General features: G+C 53.6%; 1 protein-coding gene across 3 annotated transcripts in view; it reads right to left on the reverse strand.

Annotated features, from left to right (window-relative positions):
- SMG6 (SMG6 nonsense mediated mRNA decay factor) overlaps nucleotides 1–25973 on the reverse strand; it is a 115785-nt gene that overhangs the window by 54527 nt on the left and 35285 nt on the right. For 2 of the 3 annotated variants that reach the window (XM_055796772.1, XM_055796771.1), the window contains exons 11-12: nucleotides 5526–5642; nucleotides 4829–5000 (exon numbers count right to left, since the gene is read on the reverse strand). The exons of the other annotated variant lie outside the window; for it this stretch is intronic. In XM_055796772.1, coding sequence (XP_055652747.1) covers nucleotides 4829–5000; nucleotides 5526–5642 — 289 coding nt within the window. The remainder of the gene's footprint in view (nucleotides 1–4828; nucleotides 5001–5525; nucleotides 5643–25973) is intronic. 3 annotated transcript variants of the gene reach the window in all.

Below are 25973 nucleotides of genomic sequence, written 5' to 3' on the forward strand. Positions count from 1 at the left end.
CCTCCTGGGTTTCCTCTCTCCTGGCCCAGGCGAAGCCAAACTGAAAGCAGCTCCTCTGCAAGGAATAAAAAAGGGTTGGCGGTGGGAGCTCTTCCCAAAAGGCGTTCGCCAACCTTGTCCTGGACTCAGACACAGCTGCCCAGAGCGGGGACGATGTGGTCACAGCCCCTGTACCCCATGGCACCAACGATTTCCCCCGCTCTGCCCTGTATGTGTTCCCTTTGGCCAGCCGGGCGTCCATAAACCCATTCCTCTCCCAAGAACATGCCTTCGGAGTTAGAGGGATGTTCTCCCCAGGAGAGGTGCAGTTTCCTCCCAGCCAGCCTCTGCTTCCCCACAGCCCCCTTCTCCATAGAGACTTTTGGCTTCTGCTTCGGTCAACTGTGCCTTCATTCTCAGCCAGGTTTACACTACTGAGACACCTCTCAATCCTCGCTTTGATGTCTCGATAGAGAAACTCTGGTGGCCAGCATTACTAACTAAGGCTGAGATCTGCAAAAGGGATTTTCCATTTAGTCTCCAGCAAGGTCTTGGCACCCCTGTCCAAGACTCTGTCCATCCCTCCCAGTGGGAGCTGCCATCTCAGTGACACTTCTCTGCAAGAGCGATGTGATGAGAACGATCTGGCAGATCTCTCTGGGAAGGTAAGCTCTAGAATGTGCTCAGAGCTTTTGGCTTTAATTTAATACTTGGTTTAAATTAACCATTTTTAAATGCTTGCAGACAGTCTCCACAAAGTGAGAGGCCCTTCACTCCAGCATGGAAGAAGCGCAGATTTGCCAGGGTCAGCCCTGCAGCAGTTTGTCTGTCTAGCCAGTGGCTTCCCCATTGATTCTTGCACTTCATTTAGCAACGGTTTCATTGTGGCAACAAAGTAGAGCAAGGAGAAGTTGTGCTCTCCCCTGCCCAGCTCTCTTCACAACCATATGTCCCAAAAGGAGATGGATTCACTTGAATGACAGCAGCCTCCTTGGAGATCTGCCTTTTGTCCCATCTGCTGCTAATATCTGCCTTAGGAGATCCACTCTGCTTCCCTCTCCCCAGGACTCCCTGTTTTTACACCCCAACCTCTGCAAGTTAATCCTGAGGACAGCTGGTATGAAAGACACTTCTCTAACCCAGTTGCACATCAGTGCAACTACTCAAAACGACCATCTGCTCGGACCTCAATGCAACGTTTGCCGTGAAACATGCAGATATAAATAATTTTCAGATACAGAAGTGACTGTTGCTTGCTGCTAGAAGACCTGGCAACAACTAGTCCAGACACACAATCTCTGAGCCACAGGACACTGCTGCTCTGAAGCAGAGATGTCCACGGTCAGGTTTAGTTCCTATTCTGGAAATGGGAGAAAAAGAGCCACAGAAAGCTCACTGAGCCCCTCTCCCAAACTGGTAGATGGGAAGGACACCTCAACCTCTCAAATACACACAGCAGCCCCAAGAGAGGAATCTAAGCAGCCTGTCACCTCTCTATGGCCTTCTGGCCTGAAAACACATCCCAGTGCATCCCCTGAGCCACGGTGACTGTGCAGGTGTGGCTAAAAGCTGGATGAGTGTGCTAGACCAAGGACAGTGGTTTTGGGGAAAGGTGTAGCTTCTCATTTGGCTTGAATTCAGGACTACTGAGCCCCCAGGTAGGGAGAGGATGCCCACCAGGAGCTGGGGTTCATTCCCAAGCCCTTGCCAAAAAAAGGACCCTGAAGACGCAGCCTCCTGAGCCTCCCATCCCACTCTACAGAGCCCACTCCCGCAAGGCTCGCAGCCACATGCTGGGTTTCAGCAGTGCTCACCCCTCACACCTTTCCCTCCGCCTCTGTCCAAGGGGGAAAGCAGCGAGCTGAGGAATTTGGTGTGGGTTTTTTTTTTTTTTGGGGGTGGTTTTTTTTTTTTTTTTTTTTTATTGTAAGGACTCAAATCCAGCAGTGTGATAAATGCATCCGAGCTACAATTAGGAAGATATATAGCATCAGAACGCGAAGGTCTGGGCAGCGTGGTGAAACGCGGGCTCTCCAGAGCCCCAGCTATGTTTCCCATTATGTAACCCTGGTCATGGGCAGACAGCCAGACTCCAAATGAAAAAGAGACTCTGGCTTGGCACCGTTTCTATTTTCCTATCCTCATTCGGGGTCAGCGCAGTGTCATACAGCTGCAGAGAAAGCTCCGGGGATTAAACCTGGGAAAGACTCCAAGACCAGGACCTGGGTTCAAGTACCAGCTGAAAGCAATAAACCAACTGCCACAGCTGGGCTGAGTTTAGACGTTCTCAAAGTCCCCCAGCTCTCTCCTTTACTAAGAACGAGTGATCCTGAACACGGCGAATGCAGTGTGAGCAGAGGCCTCAGGACGTATAGCCCCGGCAGCCCGAGCCCTAGGCTCTGGCGGAGTCTTGACAAGCTGCCCTGCTGGCCCTGAGCCCAGGCCGTCATTCTGGCAGCAGCACTGGCCCCGGACGAGCTGCACTTTGATGCAAGCTCTGGGCCAGGCCTTTGCTCCTAGTGGGCTGCCAGGTGGGTACAGGGCCTGTTTTTTCCAGAAGCTTTAGCACGCTCATGGCATCCCTGCAGGGTGCTTCTGTGCTTCAGTTTGTGTTTTTTTTTACCATCCCTTTTCTGTGCCTGCACCATCACAAGGGGCAATGAAAGCAACGGCTGCAGAGCTCTGGGAGGCGGTTTCAGTGTGTCCAGCCAGCTTCTCCGTTGGCACTGGTGGGGGCCTCACGGCATGTCCCACCACCGCTGGGGCACAGAGCACACACGTGAAACAGCACAAGCCCCTCACCGAGTTCTACAACTTGGCATCTGTGCTTGCTCCTTGCATGCTCTCCTCACTCTTGGGCTCACCCTGCCCATAAACCTTGGCTTACTCCAACACGCCTGCTGCTCTGACCCATGTTTTACTTCTAAACTTCTTTGAAGCTGCTCCTATCTAAACCTCCAGCCTTGGTGACTCTACCTGGTTACTGAACAGCCCCAGGCCAGTCAGCAGGCTTGTGTCAATAGAGAGCTGAAACACTAACCCAGTGCTCCCCTTTTCCTTTCCTACCTCCAGGGAAAAGGTTGCAAGTCCCAGGTCGTGCCCAAGAGCGGAGCTGGCTCCCTGCTATTCATCACTACCCACACCTCCAGGGAAGCGGAGCCGCTGCTGTCACAGAGCCCCAGACCACCAACACCCATCCGCACAAGAGGTCTGGGCTGAAAGCGCAGCCAGTCTCCTCACTGTGGGTAAGACAGATGCTCTGCATTAAGCCAAAGAGCACCAGGCTGGAGGAGCTGGGAGCCAGCTGGGGAAGGCTGCCCATGCCCCAGAGTATGGGCATGGTGGGACAAGAGGAGCTGCTCAGCCACCCTCCATGGAGAGGGCAAGGTGGGGAGGCAGTTGGACCTCTGCTACAAGACAAAGACCCTCATTCCTCCGCCGAGCAGACCAAGACCTTGTGTAGTAGAGCCACCCAACCCATGCCCACTGCTCCCCAAAGAGCCACGCACTGCCGTGCTCCGGGGCAGGCTGCCACCACTGCCTTCTCCCACCCCAGCGGGCAAGCAGGAGCCCGCACCTGCTCCAGCAACCCCGGGGGGATGCTGCCCCATGCCCCACAGTGGGGGGAGGCAGCTCGTCCCAGGGAAGGCGCTGAGCGCTGGCTGCACGAACCCAATCAGAAATTCCATCTTGAAGCTGCCCGTCGCCAAGGGCTCAGCGGCTCCCTGCGCAGGCAGTGCAAGGGGAAGGGGGGATTGGTGCACGCAGGCTCACGTGATAGATCCCAGTTTGAGTTCCTGCCCAAAGATGGGCAGCAGTTCACATGAGCAGGCAGCGGTCCCACACCGAGCAGCCGACAAACAGAAAACAGACTCCATCTCCACAAAATGAGGCCCAGAACTTCCTGTGTGAGATTTCCATTTCCTCAGCCAAATGAAAAAGAACTGGAGTAAGAGGCAATAAACTAGTAGAGCAGGACTGGACCTGACGCACGGAGTGGGGACCCATTAATGGTTAAGCCACTTTGCTGGATTACTCTTAATGCGCCTTCCCATCACCCTGGGTTCTGGCTCCTTTGGATTAACAATAAGACGTGATTTCAGGCTCTGGATCCGGAGTACCGGAGGCAGATGGAAAATCCTGCGGGAAAGCAGCTACAGAGCATGCTCAGACACTGTTTCGCATACTCCATACTTGGCCCCTTCACTCGATTTTCTGTCCAAAAATATGCAAATTGCCTAGTCCGCATTATGGACTAATGGGTTGAAATCGACCAGTTTAGAAAATTAACCCTTTTGTGCATTGCAGGGGTAGACACAAGCTGTTTCTGAAGCAGCAAGAAGAAGGGAGGCGACTTTTGGAGCTCTGCGAGCAAGCAAGCTGCTCCAGGCCAACCTTGGGCAGGCTGGGCTGGCCTGATTCAGTCAAAAAAAGGCAACGAAATGCTTATGCTGGAAACGGACTTCCCTCTTGCAGAGAGGAAGGCCCTGCCTGTTCAGCTGGCTGGGCCAGCAGAGCACGTAAAAGAGACGTATCCCAACAAAAGCAGATGTACATCCTAAGCAGAAGATAAAAACCCGGCTCATGGGCCGTCTTCTAACACACACAGAAGCAAAGGGCACCTGCCAGGCCCCCTCAGAGATACTTCAGCTCTACCCAAGCATCAGTGAAGAAGTCAGCATCACCAAGGGTGACGAGTGCCCCCCCAAACATCCCCTGTGCAGTGAGCCTCTTCTGGGTGCTCAGGTCAGAGCCCCGCAGCCAGGAGTAAGCATGAGCAAGGGGGAAAGGTGGCACAAGGATCAGGGAGGGAGCAGACACCAGAAGACAGACCAGAGGATGCACGTACTGTTTGGGGAGCTCGAGAGAGGTTGGAGGAGGATTCCAGGTGTCTGGGTGGCCAAGCATCCAGTCCGACCAGACCTTCACACTGGGGAGCAGCTCCTTCAGGTCTTGGGGCAAGGCAGAGACCTTGATGTCGTCCTCCTCATCATCCTCCTGCTCCACCTCTCGTGGCTGAACTGCAAATACAAGACAGTAGAGCTGAGGCAGCTCACTGCAGCCAGGAGCCAGGCTCAGGCAGGGACTGGGGGTGCATGACACGGATCCCAACATCCCAGCCTTGGACCCACAAGGGAACAGCCACAACTCACAGCAAGCACAAAGACACGTCTGTTCTCCCTACACAGACTGGTCTAAGGGGAAAGCCAGGACATCTGTGATCCCTTTGATTGAGGACAGTGGAGTGCCACTGCACCAGTCATAAAGATAGGATTCCGAGGTCCCAGTTTTGGGAAGTTTCCCAATAGCCAGCAGAAAACATGTCCAGAGTCCATTCCTTTCTTCCAAATGTTTTGGCCTGCACACATCAGGGGCTTTCTGGCCAGGTGATCCAGCCATAACCTGGGCAGAGCTTGGGATGCTGGGGGAGAATCCAAGGGTCCCAGCAGAGGGAAAGGGGTGTACAAAATAGCAGGGAATGAGGGCTTGAACCCCACCAGGCTGCTTCGTAGGCAGCTGCATGGATCCTGCCAGTAACCCCTTACCTTGCACGCATTCTCTCAGCAGGCTGCTGCACCGCCTCACCAAGAGTGCGAACATGGAGAGCCCTAGGGCCGTGGCCTGTTCCTGGATGACAGAGCGGCAGTCTTCAGAGACACACTCTAGGAGACAGAGAGAGGGTTCAGTGGGGAGCAAGGTCAGATGCTCCATCTTGCTTCGCCTTTGCAGCCTCCCTTTCTGCTTCCAGCATGGGACATGGATCTCTGCAGGGGTGGGCAATTCCCCAGCTCACACTTGTCCTGGACCCAATTACTCCACATAGAGAGGAAAAAAGGTGGCGAGTGGCCACTCCAGAGCAGGAAGGGGCTGCAGTTACACTGCCCATGTCATGCCCAACCTCACCTCACGTGTTTTGCCAGCCCGAGCCAGCACTCAGGCCTCCCAGCACAGAAGCTGCTGCTTGGAGCTGATGCCTTCCCCTGAAGGAGGGAGATATGTTTAAGTGTTAAAAGGGTAATTAGCTGCATGTTTGATCTTTGTCCCTGCTGGAGTTTAAACCTCAGCAGCTGAGGAGGGGGCTCCTCCCATTAGTTCACCAGTCACACAACAGCTTGTCAAGAGAGCTTAATTGAAACTGTTACTCAAGTAGATGCCATACCACCACAGCTCTTCCAAACAGAGCCGGCTGGGAGTGAGAGCAAATCCCCCCGGCACATCTACACCCAGCCAGAAACCACTTCTGAGGCTGCTGAGAGCAGCAGGGAGCTGGCTCGAGGGAACTGCCTGGAGCCGGGCGTGGGTTACACTGAGCGATGCCGAGAGCACCACGGGGCATGCCAGGCTGCCCGCGCTTGCTCAGGCACCGCGCTGCCTGCTCGCAGAAGGCTTTTAAGCCTTAGGGGCAGCCTCTGCCCTCCAAATCCCCTCTGCCCCCAATTTACATCCTCCCTCGAGATGTGAGGGGAGTGGCTGGCTGGGGGCTTCCCCAAGGAAGTGCTGCGGGAGGGAGCAGAGCCGCTGCCCAGCGGGATGGGATTCATCCACACCGCTCAGGGGTTTCCTCCCAGCCCGGGGTGGGATGCATCCACACCGCTCAGGGGTCTCCTCCCAGCCCGGGGTGGGATGCATCCACACCGCTCAGGGGTCTCCTCCCAGCCCGGGGTGGGATGCATCCACACCGCTCAGGGGTCTCCTCCCAGCCCGGGGTGGGATGCATCCACACCGCTCAGGGGTCTCCTCCCAGCCCGGGGTGGGATGCATCCACACCGCTCAGGGGTCTCCTCCCAGCCCGGGGTGGGACGCATCCACACCGCTCAGGGGTCTCCTACCAGTCTGTACCGTTTGCTCTGTGCAGGCTGCTCCTCACCGGCTGGTGCATCACCTGCTGCAGGACCAGGGCTTCCAGCCCTCACCCTGCTGACAGGCAGCCACCGTCAGAAAAGCTGCTACAAGCCAGGCAAAGGACTTGCCCAGTGAATGCAAACGTGCAGGTACTGACTCCAAACCGGTGCCCGTGTGAGCAAAGCCCCAGTGTCAGAATGGGGAGGGAGAGCCCCTGAGAAGCCCCAGCTCTCAAGGACCTCCACTGCAGTCGGCATCAGCTGCATGTGGGCAAGGAGGAGGTGTTGGAAGCTGAACTCCCCTGATGTGGCAGACCAGGGATTTTGAGCAAAGGGCAAGAGGATTAAAGCAAGACATTGAGACCCTGTTTCGGCCAGGGCTAGCAAAACACCTAAGGTGCAGAGAGCAAACATTGGGGTTTTAAGTGCAAATTATTTCAGAGCAATGCGGGGGGAGGTTAAAAACAACCAGAAAAAGACTAAAACACACCTAGAAAATACAGGAAAAAATGGGAGGAAGATTTGTAGGCTTGATTTTGTCCAGTTCTTACAGCTACCCATGAGTTCAGCACCCAGTGGGGAGACCACTGAGGGTAACCCAAGGTGGCACCAGCGGGAGCTGGTAGCCAAGCAAGGGTGCTCTGTTCCTGGAGCCAGGGCTGAGCTGGTGCTGCAGAGCAATGGTAGGAAGTGCTGTACTACAGGGGCTGTCAACTTTTGGAGGAAACATAAAACTCAAGATGTGACCACTCTGGGACAGTAAATCTCTTTCATGAAGCCTTTCCCACAATTAAGAGTGTTAGTCCCAGTGCTCTGGACACAGTCCAGTTCAAGAAATTACAGTTGTCTTCCCAGCGCTCCCTCCTCCCGCACTCGGGCAAGATGCTGGACTCTTCACTTCTTGAGCGGGCACAAGACAAGACCACGGCCATCGTGCTGCCACATGTGAGTCTGGTGAGTCCTCATGTGGGTGAAAAGCTCTGGGCATTTCAGCCAGCACCCCAGGACTCTGGGCACTGTGCTCAAGCCAGACGCACAGTCACCCCCAATCTGGGCTGGTACAAAAGCTAAGTCCTCTCCCTCCAAGAAAGGCAAAACTTAAAGGCTTTCATGATGCTGAGGATCATCAGCACTGCACAGCCCTGACTGTATGTCAGAGATTGGCTCCAAGCGCTGGAGCAATGCTCGGTGGTGACCATGGCCAGGCTTGGTGCTGCAGCCTCAGCTCTTCCCATTGCCACCAGCAGCTCTTGTGACAGGCTACAAGCTCCCCATACAACACTGAACAACTAAAAAACAGTAATAATGTTTTTTGCCCATAAGCTGTTGCAGGTACCGCCATCTGCAACCCACTCACTCAAGCTGAGCACTACAGCCACAGCTCCATCAAACATCTCATATCGCTACACATGTGAACCACGCTCCCACCTGCTCACAGCCAGTTTACATAAAGCCACAGTGCTTTGATGTACCACAACGATGCTCAGCCCCAGTACAGCCTGTGATGCTTCCCACTGTACAGGTAAGAGGCACAGGACACCCAAATTTAAGGGTTGTTTCCCCACTGTTCCAGCTCAGCTACTGTGAGTGTTGTCATCTCATCATTAAATTACACAAAACTCCCCTGGCCCTGGAAGTTCATTTCCTGGCCAAGCTTGTCAGCCTCATTTCGAAGAGGCTCCTTCAGCCCAACAACCTGGCAAGGAACGACAAGTGTCCAGGTGGGTGCTTGTTCAAGACCCTTGAACATATACCAGCACTCCAGTTCCCAGCCCTACCAGCAAAGGCTCTTAAGAGCTTAATTGTCGGACGAAAGAGGTAAGTACCATAAATCAGGAGAAACTTTCTCTTTGTGCCTTTTCACCACTTTCCTTGGGAGGCAGAGAGCCTTGGCTTTCACTGAGCTGGGAGCCTGGAGCCAGTGGTCACAACCACGTGATGTAGAGGCTGTGGGGCTGCAGGCTAACCCCCCCCACGCCACAGAAGACAGCCAAGATGAGGGTACAATCAAATGTTCATGAAAGGGAGGTGTTTAGACAGAAACCTGTGGGTGTTCGGAGTGATGGGCAGTAGGGAAACTAGCTCTCTGAACCCCCAGCAAGGTCTCTCACCCCCAGCACAAAGTGTCTGAGCCTACTCTGGCACTAAGGGAAAAATATCTTGTAGAAGATATACTGAAAGGAGTGTTGGAGCAATAAATCTGCTCTGGAGCCCACAGGGCATCATTACCTCTGAGCTGAGCAATGGTCTGTGCTGCTGGTAATGCACCATGCATTTAGACACCAACTTCATGGAAAGAGATGTTCTTGGAAGCCAGAGTGACACTTTGGTGATTCCTGTCCCTGCAGTTGAACAGTGCTTAGTACAACTTGGGGACACCAGCTGCCACAGACCAGCAAGAGCAGGCAAAGACACCCTGACTGCCCAGGTCAGGGCAAACCCTCTAATTCCCATATCTGTTTCCCCAGATCCACAGCTCAGCTGGTGCAGGTGAAGCAGAACTAAATCGCCAGGTCCACAGGCAGTCACCGAAAGCTTGGTGCCAGAGACACTTTCAGGTGGCATCGATGGCATCTCATCAGTTAAAGCTGCCACAAGCCCAGCCTCCACTTCCTCCCCTGAAACCCCAAATCAGGCTGTGATCAGATAACCCTCCTATACTCAGACCCAGCCATGCCACACAGCTGGGGCACAGTGCGGAGGTGGTCAGGCAGACTACGGACAGAAATCACACACAAAAGAAGATGCTACAACACCACGGGCCCCAAGGTTGTCAGAGATGTGGCTCCTCTGTGCCACCAGCAGCCACAGCAGTGACACCCTGCAGGAAAACATCCAGCCCAACACCAGGTTGTGCACCAACCACCACAACCAACCCCCTCCACCTTCTCCCCCTGCAACCAGGCAAAGGTCCCTGTTAATGCCAGTATCAGTTTGACAGCTCCTGCCACCACATCACCTCTCAGCTCTCGCCTGCGCAGCCACCCTGTGAACCAGAATCACGCAGCTTATCAGGGTTAGAAATGTCACCTTTCAGCTGTGCCATCACCATCAAAGGTGCTGTGTGGGGGAAGAGGACGGTGGGTAAAGCTGGCACTGCTGCCTAAGTAACTGCTTGTTAAACCACAAACTCAGGTCAGGGTTTTAGCACTTGCAGCCGAGCCTAACTCGGGGTAAGCCCATACCCTTGTCGCACGCAGCACCACCATCTGCTGTACCTACACACAGCCCGTGGAGCCACGCTGTAGTCACGGCAGGAAGCTGAGCTGGCCTAAAAACCCACCTTCTGGGAGCTTTCTTAGGCTGGATCCATTTCTCAGTCACTTGTAGCCCCACATCAACTACGCCAGCAAAACTCTAAGGTACGTGCAACACTGCACAGGGCTAGAAAGGAGCAGGCAGTTAAAGCAGGAATGTCATCAAACACTTTGCAGCCTGAAACAACAGGCTGGGTAATTTGCATTACCCCACACTTCACAGGCTGAATTTGCCTCGAAGATCTCTCTTTTTGCACCAGAAAAATAAGCGAGAGCCCTGCAGCCCGCTGCAACCCCCACCCCCCTGTGGAGGTTAGGGCTCCAGATGCTGGACTGGTCAGCAGGACGTGAGCTCTGACAGTCTTTTTTGCAGGGAGAGTTTTGAGCACCATGTTATGAAGCTTGCCTGATACTAGCCACTTATAAGACCCTTTTTCCAGTTGGCTCAGGCATTAACTATCAGAGCTTAAGTTTCCATGCTGGGTGCCTGTCTCAGCCCGAATTCTTCCGGAAATCTTCAGCCAAAACAGTTCGGCTACTTGTGAGAATAAGGCTAGGAAACAAGACAGTGGCTTACCCCTGTTAGAAAAAAAACACTTACAACCTCTTCCTTGAGCTAATCTAGCAACTGCAAATCCTGGAAAGGGGATCTGAAATTTTGCTGCAGAATAACCTTTTTAACAGAGAGTTTTCCTGTCCTACTAGAAATCTGTCCACACTTGGCCAAGCTATAAACATCTGAAATACAGCAGTTTTTCCATATTCAATAGGAATTCATTTCAGCAGCTAAAACCTTCTAAGATTTCACTTCCCTGAGCATGCTCCATCTTCCTACCTCCCTTACACCTAACATGCATTACACACAGCAGAACTGCCCTGCTCCCATCCAGCATGCGGGGACCTCCGAAAAAATGTCCTTGTACTAGTCACTGCTGCTTGCTGCGAGCTGGAGATTGGACCCAGACTCCCCCAGCGGCGCCCAGGCTATCTGCTGTGAAGCAAAGCCTAACAGCGAGAGGAGGGAGAGGGGATGGGGTGGAAAAAATGGGAGCTGGTGAGCATCAGACTGCGCGCAGAGAGGAAAAGCAACCGGGAACCAGGGACAGGCCGTTTTTCTGAAGATCACAAAAACCCTCTGAGCTGCAGAAGAGTCCTCCTGTTTCTTCTTGGCACACAGAAAAGGGTTCTTCTCCAGCTGGGTACTGGTGTGCACAGAGAGCAGTTTTTCTACCAGGAGGCAGTTTCCTTTGCAGAGAGCCGGGGGAGCGGGGTGGGTCGGCCAGCACAGCTGCCGCAGCGCCCTCTGCAAGCATCTACCTGGGCTCTCAGCTGCATCCACGCAGGGGCTGCGAGCTCTGCTCCGACTCAGCCGGCAGCAGAATCCAACCCAGGCTTTCTTCAGTCATAAATCTACCTGCTTCACAGTGGAAAGGGGGCATCGGGAGGGGGGAGAGAGAGAGACGGCGAGAAAGGGGACTTTTGTAACGGGGAGAAATTTCTGTTTCTCTGAGAAGGTTATATTCATGGAAAACATAAACCAACTGTCGTCAAAGTCGTCTGAGCTCAGGAAATGGAGCGGCCGGGAGAAGGCTGCCATGTGGCCGGATGTTATGTATTTCTAATTAGTGCTATACATCTTTCAGCAGCGAGTGTCCTTTTGCTGGGAAACACAACGCGCTGCCCTTGTTATTGTAACTGTCAGAGAGTGCTTAAACAGATAATCTCCAGGAAAAGTGATAAACACATCCCCTCTCCCACTAGGGTGTGCAAAACAGCAATGCCAAACCTCTATTAGGGCAACGCAACCAGCCACAGGAAATGGGAATGGGAAAAGGGCAGGCGATGCAAGGGACAGCCACCTCCGAGGAGAGGGATTTGCTGGAGGAAGCTTCTCGCGGCTGCTCGAGTGCCATGTGCTGAAGGAAATCCTGCGAGGGACAATCAGGGCAGAGCAAGCGCAGGCCACGTGGCCTCGGCCAGGGGGGCACTCGTAGGGACGGGGCAGGGGGGCTGGAAGTGAGGGCTCCCAGCTGCTCCGCTCCGAGCATGCTCTAGGCAGTGGTGGAAGCGAGCCACGGCAACCCCCGAGCTCACAAGCAAGCAGCAGACATGCTCCTACATCCATCCCAGCTAACACAACACAAGGAATGCTGAATCTTTTACAGTTAAAACAACACCAGCCAACAAGCGTTAGAGTCTCGAAGGAGACCAGATTCCTTTGATTCAGGCAACTAGACTGCCCTAGCCAAGGGTCAGGAGGACTCCAGCGAGACAGTTTCCATGCTGGCCTCCCCGTTCTAACCTGAGCTGCGGCTCCAGTCCGGGAAGCCTGGAGCAGCGCTGGCAGCAGGTGGCCCCAGCGCAGGCAGAGAGAGCAGCAGGGATGTGCTTTGCTCCCCAGGAGCAACAGTTGAACCCAGCTTCCTCAGTGACAAGGTAAAGGACCCAATGTGAATGCAATCAAAGGAACGAACGGGTCTCCGGGCACAGTCCCGAGGACTGACATAACGGGCTGGCCAGGGGACACAGGAGGTGGAGGAGCTTGAAGAGTGTGGGGCTGCGGGCGAGCTGTGCCTAAGGCACCCGGCTGGTATGTCAGCAGCTCAGCACCACAGACAACTGATTCACCAGCCGGCTGCTGCCCTGCGGGGAAGAAGACAGAGGCTGGTCACCTCCAAGCTGACACCACCTGAAGGCAATTCGTTTGCTCTCTTACCGCTCAGACACAAGTGTTTTCCCTGTGAGTCACTCTCCGCCAGACGCAGTGTTGGCAGGGCTATAGGGCAGCCCACTGGGATGGGACTGTTTGCAGGATGCGGGTAAGGAGAGCTGCGCTGCCGGCCCAGGCAGCTGGTCCCACCGCCGCCTGCCCATGGTGGAGACCGCACACAGCCGACCGGAATATAAAGCAGCAAAGCAAGTGGGATACTCACAGCTGCAGGGCATTTCCCCAACACCCCTCACAGAGGACCAGTGAGTCATGGGCACTGGCGAGTCACACACGCACTCAACTGCTCCAGAAAGAGCCTGCGAACCTGGAGGCACTTGCTCAGCCCTGGCTAATACCCTGCAAAGAGCCTGGGAATGATGGGCAGCTTTCCTGGAAAGATGCTCCCTGACTCTGCATTTGCAGGCAGCAGACACGATGGCAGCCCCAGCCTTCCCAGAACAATGCACAGCCCTGCAGCTCAGCTGAACACCACCACCTGCAGCACACAGGGCTGAATCCCTCCCAAAGCAACTCTGGATTGCAGTAATAACCTGGATGCCCCCAGTCCACCTCCCCATACCAACCTCTCCCCATGGAGAGGCAGGGGTTGTCTCAGCTGCAGCGCCCAGACACGCAGCAGCACTGGGGAGCTCACTGCACATGTTCCCAAAGCAGCTGGGACCGCCCAGAAGCCCTCGGCTCCCTCTGCTTCATGCTGAAACCCGGTTTTGTCCGAGGGAGGGAAGGAGGGAGGCCTAGGAGGTGAGGAATGCCGGGGGCCTGGGGAGGATGGAGCAGCTCTCCCTGTGGAAGCCATTAGATATTCAACACTTCATTTGTTTCCAGCCGTTCTGGACTGCAGCGCTGGGCTCTAGGACGGGAGGCTCTTCTCTGACGTAACCAGGAAGCAGCTGCAAAATTAAGGAATCCCTCATGACATCATAAAAAGGGTCGATGGTTTACAGGGGAAGGTATAAAAATTAATGACATATTCCCACCCGAAGCAGCAAGCCTGCCCCAGAGCCACAGGGGAAGCCGTGCTCTGCCTGTCACGAAGGGGCTGCCTGCCCAGGACAGCTCTGTGCTGCCAGCTCCCTCCAGCTGATCCGGGAGCTCGCCTCCAGCTCTGACCATCCCCAAGCCTAGCATCCATGCACAGGGCTGGATCCTTGCACCTGAGGTGCAACAACCACCAGCTCAGTATATCCTTCCTGCCACTGACAAACAGAGCTTTAGGCTCTGTTTAGGGAATGACTTTAGAGACGGCTTTCTTGTCTACTCGGGACTGGCCAGGAGTCACTGACAAAAAACATCATTGTGAAGTGACTCAGGGAGAGACAGTTATTCATTTGAACAGGGAGAGCAGACATGTGCACAGATTGCCCCCAACACCCCAATTTCTGCAGCTCTGGAAACCCAACAGGTCCTGGAAGAGGAGGTCAGGGCAGTGGCACACTGCCCCTCCCCACCACGCAACCCAGGCTAGGGCAGAAAGAATGACATTAGCCCTGAGGACAAGCACAGAGCCATTTCCACTTGAAAAGGGAAAAGGATAGTGGTTTAAAATTAACTGCAGCCTTTTCCAGGAAATATCAGTGGAAAGAAGCAGCCATTTTTAGAAATGTTATTCTCAGAAATTTCCTGAAAAGACCCATCAGTCAAAACACAGATTGAAGCCATTTCCACTTGCACTAAGCAGCACTTTGGAGCTCTCCCTCCGCACTTGGGGTGCCTGACCCAGCTGGCGGGGCCAGGATCCTGCTCTGCACCCCTGGCCCCAGCAAGGCTGCAGGAGTCAGTTTTGGATACGAAACACCCTATGCAGTGTCAGGAACATTCTTTCTGCTCGGGGAGGCACATACATCCCAGATTTCACTAGTCACATTCATACTGAGACACTCCCAGATCATCATAGCTGGGGCAAAGGCATCTAGTCTCACCCACACTGGCAAAGCCTGGAGGATGACTAGAGAAACTATTATTTCTCAGCACTGTCTTCACCACAGCCGCTCCAAGCGGGTGAGCTGATGCTAGGACTTACGACACAGGCAGAACAAAATCCTCACTAGCCTCAAGGCTCTGCGCAATCCCCAGAGCCGTTGTTTCTGCTGCCAACAACTGACAGCAACACGAATTTGACCTGTCTGGCAGCTAAAAGGCTGGCAAACCCAAATGTACATAACTCCTGGCTAGCTCGTATGAAAGTATGTCCCTCCAAGCTGGTAAGCCAGCTCATCAGCATGTATATATAGCTCCAGACCAGCCTGGCACCAGCTGTCTCTTGCTGCGCAGGGAATATTTGCTATAAGATGCACAAGCAGGATGGGATTGATGTGGCTGCAAGGGCTAAAGGGCCCAAAGGCGAGCAGGGCTCAGTATGTGCGGAGGGCATCAGATGAAACAGGGCACACTGTACCAAAGGAAGAAACAATGTGGATGATGGCGACATAAAAAGGTGTCAGGGGCACTGCGGTGAGGCAGGATGATGCAGCCCGATACAAGAAAACCCCTGACAGCCCATCCTCTGTCTGCACAATCTGTCAGCCCTCCTTGGAAGAAGCCAGCTGCACAGCCAGAGCCCTGAGCCTCATCCCAAAAGGACCAGCGAGGAAAGCAGGCTCCTCGGTGCATGTACTCAGGGGAGTATGCTGCCAGGGGAGCCCGGCTCGGTGCTACGCAGCAGGCATGGCAAGCTGCTACTAGCATCCCACCCAGGAGCTGCATGCGCCCAACCATAATTGTGTCAGATGTTATTTACAACGGGGGAGGAGGTGTGAACAGGGCTTCCCAAGAGATTTACTCCAGCCCCAAGTGAAGTTTTACCAGGACAATCACAGCAAATAAAAGGCAGCCTTTTCCACCACCCTCCCCCCGCCCCCCCCCCCCCATGCTGGAGGTGGGCATGTCTTTGGCAGCAAATGCAAACAGACAGCCTGGAACATGCCTCCTCTGGTGTGAACCTTGGTGAGCACTTCAAGCCTGGAGTAAAGTTAATGAGAGAAAGTGCCTGCAGACAGGCGCATTCAGAGAGAGCAGCCTTTGATGGGGCAGGAACAGCAAAGTGCGGAGCTTCCGTTTCAACACATTCACTCGTTTGCTGCTCTTCTTTTTACAGCTTCCTGAGGGACCAGAGCGCCAGTGTGTCAGTTTGCAAAGCAAATGCCAAAACATAAAGCGAAACCCACGTGCCCCCCCCCCCCCCCCAATTCCAGGGAGGCAGTAAATCCCAGGGTCCTCATCGGATGCCTGCAGGCCTGAACTGCCTCCTCACCTCCTGCTCCAGCCCCTGGCCACCTCCCGCGCCTGCTCAGTCCGTCCAGCTTCCCCGGCTGATGCCAGTGGCACCCCCAGCACCCGGCCAGCCCTTCAAGAGGAGCACAGCCCAGCTGCTGTGCCTACAGAGAAGCTTACCTAACACTTTCCATCATAAGACCCTGGTTTTAGTCCCTAAGAACTTCGCCAAACTTTAACCATTTAGGCTGCAATCCTTCATGCCAAAAGCTTCAAACTAAATTTATTGGGAAAATTTCATCTACAAAGGTTCAGCCGTTTGCCAGAATGAGGTTAGGGAAAATATATTGTTCTTCTCAAGTTAAAAATTCTTTGACCATTTCAGCAAAATCCCTAGCACCTTCACACTTTGGAGCAGGAACCAGAAGTTTGGCAGGGACGGCGGCAGGGTCTGGGCATGCCTTCTGCCACCTCTGTCCACCCCTGCTTTGCCAAGGCAGGGGGGCTATGGAAATCTGGGTGCTCATCAGACAGCTCTCACGTGCCGCTCCAACTGAAGCAGCAGCTGGCTCATCTGCTTGGACAGACGCGGGAAGAAGAAACCGAGCCAGGTGAGACACTAGAAAGGCAGGTAGAAAAGGGGGCCGAAGCAGCACAAGATAGGTGACAGCGTAGTAGCCCCTTCTCCAGGTCCCCACGCTGCTCTGCTGGTACCATCAGTGGCTGCTCTCCCCAGCGCCTGGTGCGGAACGGAGGGTAACAGCCCTGCGTGTCCAGTGTTCCTGCCACAGCAGAGGCTGTGTGGTGAATCTAGATTTATGTGCCAGCCAAGGAACCCAGATGAGGTCAGTGTGGTTCCACGGGGGAGCTCGCTTTTCTAAAAACGATGGGAATTACACATACAAAACCCATTACATAAACACAAAGTCGAGCGCTCAAAGGTCAAGAGCCCAGACTTAAAGCCATCTATGCAAGTTCAAGTTCACGCCATCACACTTACTTATTATAAGGTAGTCCTAATGACATATCACTTTTTCTTCCCTCAAGTTACCACTTTCAGTCAATGCAGAAAATTAAGAGTCAGTGGAGACCCTCCTGCAGAGCCTTCCGATGTGCTAAAACGGGCGTGCGTTCAGTATGGCTGCAGGACACAGCTGCACAACACGGTGACGTTTTGGGGATTAAGATGGCTCGGCGCTAATCTGGAGAACTGTATCTTTGCCTGGGTCCTGAACTTCCAGAAGGATCCAGAAGTCACCTTAACTCCTCCCAATGCACGTGGTCAGTATTTGTGTGTTCCTCACCTGCTGGCTGGCCATGGTGACACAGAGGGGATGAAATTTGCAGACACTGGGCACCTCTGCTTTGAGGAGGAACAAAGGCAGTTCCTGGAGGACTGTTTTTAGGAGAACTCTATCCCCTGTATCTCCAGGTGACAGTCAAGAAATTAGAAAACCTGTTATTTTCCTTAAGCTCAGTTCCCCACTCTGTCCTGCCCCATCTTTACTGTTAGAGATACCACACAGAAAGACATCCTAACCTGAGATGCTTTAAAACAGAAGCCAGTGTGTTTACGCTGTCCTATTAGTTGGACCTGAATTATCTAGCTTTTCCTGTGCTCCATGCAGCACCGAGCATGATGGTAACACTTAATCAGCAACTTCTCTGGAAAACTCCCATGTGGAAGGAAAGGAATTTTACAAGCAAAAGGACAACAGGAAAACTGAGCCCAGGATCTCTTTGCCACGTCATCATCTCGTCTATCACAGGAGGCCTTATCTGCATTACACCACACCTCAAGCACATGGAAGTGCTGCTGAGCACAGGTTTCGAGGTTCGCTCTGTTTGCAAACAACCCCTCACAATGGTCCTTGCAAAGGATAAGACCAGATCCACCCACCCGACCTCTCACGGTGAACGGGGGCCATGGTCTTCCGTGGAAATTTGGAAAAAAAATCTGCTCTGAGTGGTGCCACACAAAGGGAGGTTCTCAGGTGTCAAGTGAGCAATTCCCTACGGGAAGGGCTGAGACCACAGGCACAAACCCACAGCACGCAGGGAAACCATTCCAGGAAGCTTAACATCCGAGCCCCAATATTAGAAAATATGATCTCAGTGCTCCAACAACTTACATGCAGCCGGAGCCTCAGGTCCCAAACCCCCGTGCAGACTGCAGCACGCGCACACTCACACTGGCTATTGAACGCCCCCGCCACGGGACTCAGTAACTGAAAAGCCTCAACCTTCTACACTCATTAACAAGCACAAGACATTACAGTTTCATGCCAAATTCCTCTTTTCCCCTGTGATTTGAGACAGGATTGGCATGACTGTGAAGTTCCCTGCAGCTACTGTTGCTGCACCGTTCCCAGCAGAGCTATCCGCAGGGAAAGGCTGCACCGAGGGTGGTGGGCTCGGCCCTAGGGTGCCCCAGCACCCCTTTCCTTGGCTGCTGCATCCTCTGCCAGGAGGGCACGAGGGAGCTGCAGGCTCCTATACAGCCAGCGCCGCTAGGTTTCCTGCAGAGATTTGAAAACCTGTTGCAGTTCCAAAGCGAGCTTCGATTTCACTGTGACCAGCAGCTCAGAGACTCATAGTTACTATACAGCCGAATAAAATATTTTTTCATAAATTTAACGCCAGCATGTCTGTGTTTGGAAACTTTGAAAATCCATGTTGTATGGTTTACTGCACTGGAAAAGGTGCCAACAGAGTTTCAAAGGAAGGGAAGTGTATAACTGTTTCCTTTCAAATGCATTTTCCAATGGGATCCATTGAGGGAAAAGGCTGGAACTAACTAAAACATTATTAAAAACTGTTATGAAAAGAGACAGAGAGATGGAAAAAGATAGACAAAAACTCCAATACACAGCCGAAAGGGAGGGAGGGAGACAGGCAGCAAGAAAGGGGATACGGGCAGAAAGACACTTTGGGTGGGGAAAACGGGGCGAGACGGGGAGTTTTAACTGGCAGTCACCCTTCGTGGTTTCATATTGTTGCAGATCAATTGATCAGGATTTCAAGTGCTGCTGGCCCGGTGGCACAAGGCGAACCACAGAGTTGGCTGCAAGTGCAGCACTTGCGAACTGCTGACCTTCAGTTTTAAAACCAAAAATATTCTTTGGGAAACAGTTACACCAGGTTCCAGCCCAGGCTGCCAAGCAAAAAACAAGCACTACTAACCTGAAGTAACACCCCTATCCCTTCCACCAAAGCAACAACCAGGACTAGTAACCTGAAGTAACTCCCTGGTCTGATTCAACCAGCAGTAACCGAGCGTGACATGTGTGCAGGGGCTTGGCTCTTCCTTACTCCCTGAGTGGAGCGGTTAATTCTCCAATCGCTGACACCAGCCGTCGCAAGGAGCGCGCAGGATGCAGGCTTCGGCAGTCAGACCGCTCCCGCTCTGATGCGTTGGCCGCGTTCAAGCTACTCTAACGAAGTCTATAAATACCAAAGCGATCGGGTCCGTATAGCGCAGTCACAGCCTGAGTCCAAAGCCACCACTGCAGCTCCAGGCAGAGCCCTGGGTTTGCTGTCCCACAAGCAAAGGGGGAACCAAAAGGGGCTGAAAACAGACATTTTGCCAAATACTTCAGTGCCCTGGACATCAGGAGGCTGCCAGGGTCAGGGCCCGACCGGGGATGGAGCCGGATCTCTGCTGCTCTGCCAGGCTTCAAAGAGCCAGGCTGGGGGTGGGCAGAGCTCCACGCGCGCCTGCAGAGCTACAGGCCTGTGGTTCTGCGGGGTGTAGTAACCCTGGGCTGTAGCACACATGTCGAGGGATGAGGGGAAAAAAATAAACAGGCAGACAAAAGAATGAGGATGCTCTGCCAATTCCAATTGTGCAGCTTTTATTTTAAATGCTTATCAAGCTGAGAAAGAGCAGAGTTCTTGGAAAACAAGGTTTCCTTTCTTCCCATGCCAGTGTCAAACACCCTCAAGGACGGGTACAGCACAGGCACTCGCTGCCGGCCGCCCTCTCCGCAGCAGCTGCCATCCCATCCCATCCCACCCCACCCCATCCCACCCGCCTCGGGAAGGGTTTGCAAGTAACAGCCCTGGTGTTTCTGGTAAAAAGATCTCTGTGATTTTTTTTTTTTTTTTTTTTTTTATTAATCTCCAATCTGGCTGGGTTCAAATTATGGCCAATTACCCACCAACACTTCATGCTAATAAAATAAATTTTTACGGGCCCTAATTACTGCTTTCGCTGAACTGCTCTACAGGAAACTGAAAGGCTGCGGCTCTCCAGACGGCAGCAGACAGTAAAGCAAGGCACCCGCGAGTAAAGCAGCGAGTGACTCAGAGGAGACAAGCCGCCGGAGGGGCGGGCGAAGGGGGAGCGCTTGCGCCTGGCTGGAGCGTGAGACGCATCAGTTCATAAAACGCTGCATGCCATGCGCATGGTGCTCCGGGGCTGGCCGTCAGGTCCCCCGTCAGTCGCAGCACCCACTACCTGTGACGCAAGGCTGTTCCTGGGGGCCAAAGCAACGGCCGCAGCGCTGCGCTGGGTATCTGCGGACGCCAAGCAGCCAACAAATTATATTTGGAAACAGCTGCATCAACCGTGCGCGGCAGCGAGAGCGAGTCGCCTCCCATCACAGCTCGGGGGAGCAGCCCTCGGAGCGGGGGTCCCCCCACGCTGGCTGCGGGGGGCAGAGGGGAGGCAGCTTCTCAGCCCAGCCCCCACCTTTGGCTCTCTCCATCACACAGTTAATCGAAGCAGACAGAAATAGCAGAAAGGTAGAAAGTTCCTCTGAAAACGCGAAGTATCCAGCCCGCTCCCAGCTACACCCACACTCCCGCCTGCCAGCACAGCGCAGCCCCCAAGGGCTTCCTGGGCATGAAAAATGAGCAGGAACCCACGGGGCGACTGCAATAGCGAGCTCGTCCTTCGCCCCGCCGCTCTGCACCACAGCGAGGAAAGCGGAGCCACTGCTCTCCAGCCAGCGCACGCCGGGAACACCCTCCGTGGCAGAACACAGCAGCAAAACCACCGGCCCACGCAAGCCTGAGCCGCTGGAGTCTTTCAAAGCGGGGCTGCCATGCAGGTATCCAGGCTCGGCTGGGGAAACGCGGCTCTGCGAGATTGATTAAGTTGTTGGTTGGGTTTTTTTTTCTCCTTTCTTAACCAGGATTACTTTAATTTTCAAGGCCTAATGGAGTCCAGCTGTGATGGGGAGGCAACACTGCAGTAGTACAAAGACAGACCTTTACACACTGGTGCAAACTTGTACAACATTCAGCGCACACATACACACACAAAGCCCTATAAAAAGGATGCACTGAAGCGGGATATTTTTAGTCCTGACAATACAGCACTAAAAATACGACTTTGCTAATACATCACTACAGAAGTATTCCCAGTGTCCATTCAGGAATGGTTTAAAACATTTATTTTTGTTTCCTTTTGCAATGGTCAGAGAGGAGGGAGAAAATAGAAACTCATTGATAAGAGGAAACGAGAGAGACATGAAAAATTGAAAACTACCTAAAAGCTCATGGAGAGGTTTATTTTATTAGTTCTTAATAAATATCTTGCAGATTTCCTCAGGAAATACACCAGATCACATGTAAAATAGTTTGGTACTGATGTCAACTGTGTCAGCATATGAAATCTATTAGGGTGAAGCCACAGCAGGGTGATCAGCGTGCTGAAAAACTGCACGGCACTGAGGCGAGGGGGGGCGGGGGGAATCTCACGGCCCTTCCAAATTCTTCGAGAGGTAAAAAAGTCAGCCAAGACGCAGAGAGAGAGAAAAAAAGATCCCACATCCTGCTTTGCGCTGCCAGCAATGTGAAGTGCCCAGAGATTAATTCTATGTCTGGCCTGGAAATGTGACTTTAAAGCATTGGAGGGAGCGGGGAGGAGGAGGAGGAGAGAGGAACGAGAAGGCCAGGCGAACCGGGAATGGCACCGTGCCACCAATCCCCCTCCTTCCCAAGCCGTGTTTCAACATAGACAGCAGTAAACCCCAACAGACGGCAACTCCCGGGGCTGCCAGGGCCTCGCACCAGCTGGGGTGCGTCTCCCGCTCCCCGCACAGATGGGCCCGAGAGCATCACTTCCGCTGCGCCTGCTTTTAAAGATGCACGAGCCCGCGTTTCGCCGCTCCCCGCCACGGCCCCGCATGTGTTATGGGCCCCCCCGGGCGGGATGAGCCCTGCTCCCAGCACCAGGCATGAGGTCCTGTCAGACCCCGGCTCCTCGGCCCCGCTCTGAAGGGTTTATGCTTGTTCCCTGCTCCGTCTCCGTGCCATCACCCCAGAGAGCAGGCACTGCTCAGGCAAGGCTCCCCTGCTCGGCGCAGAAGCACCAGGAGCTCACCGAGGCAGGGTCAGGGGACCAGACGCTCCCGGGAGGGACAGAAGGGGGAATGAAGAAACCCCATGGCCAAAACCATCCCTACAAGGCACCTCCCTCCCACCCTGCGGTGACATGCTCCCACCCGCCTCTTGTCTCGCTCCGCAGGACCTGAGAGCGCACGCTGGAGACCTGTGCCAACCGACAGACAAACCGCTCGTTCCCTCTCTGTGTCACCTCTGAGCCAGCCCTACAGTCACATTAACCACAGCCACATCAATCAGCGTTAAAAACGACCCTTCGATTAGAAAAGGGCCGTGTACCCTCAGTGCCATCACCCAGCCAGGGCTAAACTGCCCCAGCCCATCCTGGCTGTGAAGCTGGACAGACTGAGCATCACGTTAGCCAGGGTGACTCCTGGTCACGCTCAAGAAGTCCTTATCTTCCTCATCATCATCAATTAGCATGTTTAGCACATGCAGAGCTGGTGCTGTGCTGACAAGAACCTGCTGCACAGGACACGCAGCCCCCAGCAGACCCTAATCAGGGAAAATAAATCTCCATATGTAAACTTACGTGGGATCACCTCCTAGTTGCAGATGCACTTGAGAGTAGAAACACAGCCTTTGGCTGCGCTGCCATTCCTGATCTCAGCTTTAAGGCAAGAAGAGATCCCAACAAGCCCCCCAGTGGTGCTCACTCCCAGCTGAAGCCCACCCAGCACCAGGCATCCCATTCACCGAGGGACTGCAGCCCGTAAGCAGATGGAGACAGGAGGGAGCTGGCAGGGGACGAGCCCCCAGAGCAGCCCCCAGGAAGGAAGCTCCCCTCACCGAGCTGGCACTGCACCCAGACCTGCACAGGGCACGGGGGCAGGCAGCCCTCCCTGCCTACACCTGGCAGGCTATAAAACAGCCCCGCAAGCTCAATCAAGAGTTTTACAACTTCACAAAGCACCATAATTAGCCTAATTATACAATGTTCTCTCAGAGAATTAAACAGAAATACAGTAATTGACTTGGTGTTGCTTAGATGCACGAAGAAATCAAAGGTGCAACGCACATTAAAGAGTCAGAAACATCTCTTTAAAAGCGAGAGGATTTCCTGTCACGCTGCAAACATCTAAAGCTGCTGCACCTGGTGCAACCCCATTCCAGCTCCCTGGCACCCCTCTTTCCCCACCACCAAAGCAGGGGTGAGGCAGAGCCCCAGGACAGCTGCCTCAGGTACCTCCTTTCTCAATTTACAGCAGGACGGACAGACACTTTGTGCCAGCACTCCGTTTCCTGCCTTTAATTTTATACAGCGACGCTGCTTCTTCATCAAAATAGTGGGTTTGTTTCAGCGTTCACAGAGCTGGCCCGTGCCTTGGTGGCACCACAGCATGAAAGCCCCTCCAGCCTGACCTCGCCTGTCACTGGCTCTGTCCTGACTTGCTGCTCAAGTTCTCGAAGCTTGGCTGTAAAGCAGACTCGGGCTTTGTGATTACAAATCATCTCCCCTCTTATTTGTTGCCCTGAAATGAGATCTCGGTATCACCCTGTGTTTGGTGGAACAGCTTCAAGAGCAGACGTAAGGATGTGTTTGTGTGACAGGCAGACCAGGCAGAAGCCCCCAGTGAGCTCATCTGACACCACTTGACGGGGACTTTTGCTGCACTTGGGTTGGAGGGCAGGACTGGAGAGTCTGACACACCAGCAAGCACTCTGTTTCGCTGGAAACCTTCCCCTTCCCTGCCACAAAGCCCTGCTCAATCTTTTGCCTCCGAAGCCAACGTCTAGATTTCAGAAACCTGAACTGCAAGTGGAAATTCCCTGCAGCGCGTTGATTATTGCATCTCCTGCTGGCACTTATGGCAAGGGGGAAAAAAAGTCACATGGCTTTCTGAACACACATTTTGCTAAGGAATCTTGCATCAGAGGGCAGAAGCCAGCAGCCAGGAAAATAACTCCAATTACGGTAAATAAATCCCCAAATATGTGACAATCTGCCTTTTAAACAGGAAACAGAGGGGAATAAGCAAAGGAAGACTTTGGTCTAAACATCGCTGCCACCAGCCTGAAGAGCCCAAGAGCGAGACTCTGAAGACACGTCTGGGCCAGAAGTATTTTACCTGAACTTTGCTGATGTCTCAAGTCTGAGACAGCTTCCTTCCCTGAAAGGAAAGGCGCAGACAGTTCCTGGCAACTGTGCCAGCCTCCAACACTCCCAACTGCTCAGAGGAGAAACTCTGGAGGGTCAGCTGCCACCTCCGGACACGTGTCCCTCAGGAGGCTCAGTGTGAGCAAGCAGCTCAGCACAGGAAGCCATGCAGCTCCCAAGACGAGCAATGCAGGTATCTGCCACTGCACCATTTCAACCCTTCATCCCACTCACACGGCCGAGGTCTGGGCTGTGCCCGCACACAGCCAGCAGCAGACATCACCCACAACGGGTTAAGCATAAGAGCCCTTTACCCAGGCACTGACACCTCAGCACCTGCTCGCTCTAGAGCCCCTGTGCAAGCCAGGCAGCCCAGCGAAGGATGGACACCAGTACCAGCCAGCCCTCCTGTGGGTTTCCTCTCCCGATGACAACTCAAACCTGAACCGAGTAAGAGCAGCAACGTGAAGGGAGGGGAAGGATGAATTTAATCTCCAGTTCTTCCAAACTTCAGGTTTGGGAAGCGTTATGTCTTATCACCTCACTAAAGACAGCACTACCCAGTCCCAGAGGGAACCAGCACACCGCCAGGTGCATGCTGCCTACCTCGGTACAGACATTTCAGTCCACGCTTGCTATATGACAACCGAAGCCCTAGCAGCCCCGACAAAGCCAGCTGCAAAACCGCTCAGCTCCATCCTCCTTGCATTAAGGGGGCTGTGTTCGCATTATAAAACCAAGTCCCCCAGGCAAGCGGAGGGACCTCGGGCTCTGCTCTCAGTGGGGCACAGGACTACAGATGCTCAGCCTCCCCAAGACACAGCTTTACAATAAGACATCTTCATCAGCCTCCCAGTCGCTGTGCCCAAAGCTGTTGTGGCCCAGAGAGCTGCCTGCTCAAAGGTGCCAGCTGGACTCTGGTGAAGCGCATATTTACCATGCAAAGAGGCGAATTAGGAGAAAAAGACTCAGTTTTGCTCCCCAGACAGTGAAAGATCAAATTGCTGCTTCTGCTATCTACAGCCTGAGGTTTATCAAGCTTTCTTTTGTGCCTAATTTTAAAACTTCACCAAACCAAGGCAGTCGTCCATAGCACTGCTTTATTTTTAAACTCAGTCAGATGCGCTGGACTCCCTTGCATTTGAGTCCCAGCACCTTTTGTCTGCTCCAATATGCAAGATGTGGTTAGAGCTTCATGAGAAGCCATTGAGATGTGGCTGCAGCAGAAGAGAGGTACATGCTTCCGCTGAGCCTTAGTTTCTGATGCTGCAGTTAGCCCTTCCAGCAAACTGGGTCCGAGCATCAGAAACCAAACAAGAACCGTGAAGATGGTCAGAGATGAGGTTCTGTCGAGGGCAGACGCCACCAGCCTCTGCAACATCTCCGGGGTTATTTTAAGGGTTCACGCTTTAGCCTGCAAGCCAGAGCAGCTGCGGTCAGCAAAGCGAAACACGCTCCATCCAGCACAGAGCTGCGCACAGTGGCAAGATGGCAGCAGAGCAGGC

This window comes from Falco peregrinus, chromosome 2 (assembly GCF_023634155.1).
Source record: "Falco peregrinus isolate bFalPer1 chromosome 2, bFalPer1.pri, whole genome shotgun sequence".
Classification (NCBI taxonomy): domain Eukaryota; kingdom Metazoa; phylum Chordata; class Aves; order Falconiformes; family Falconidae; genus Falco; species Falco peregrinus.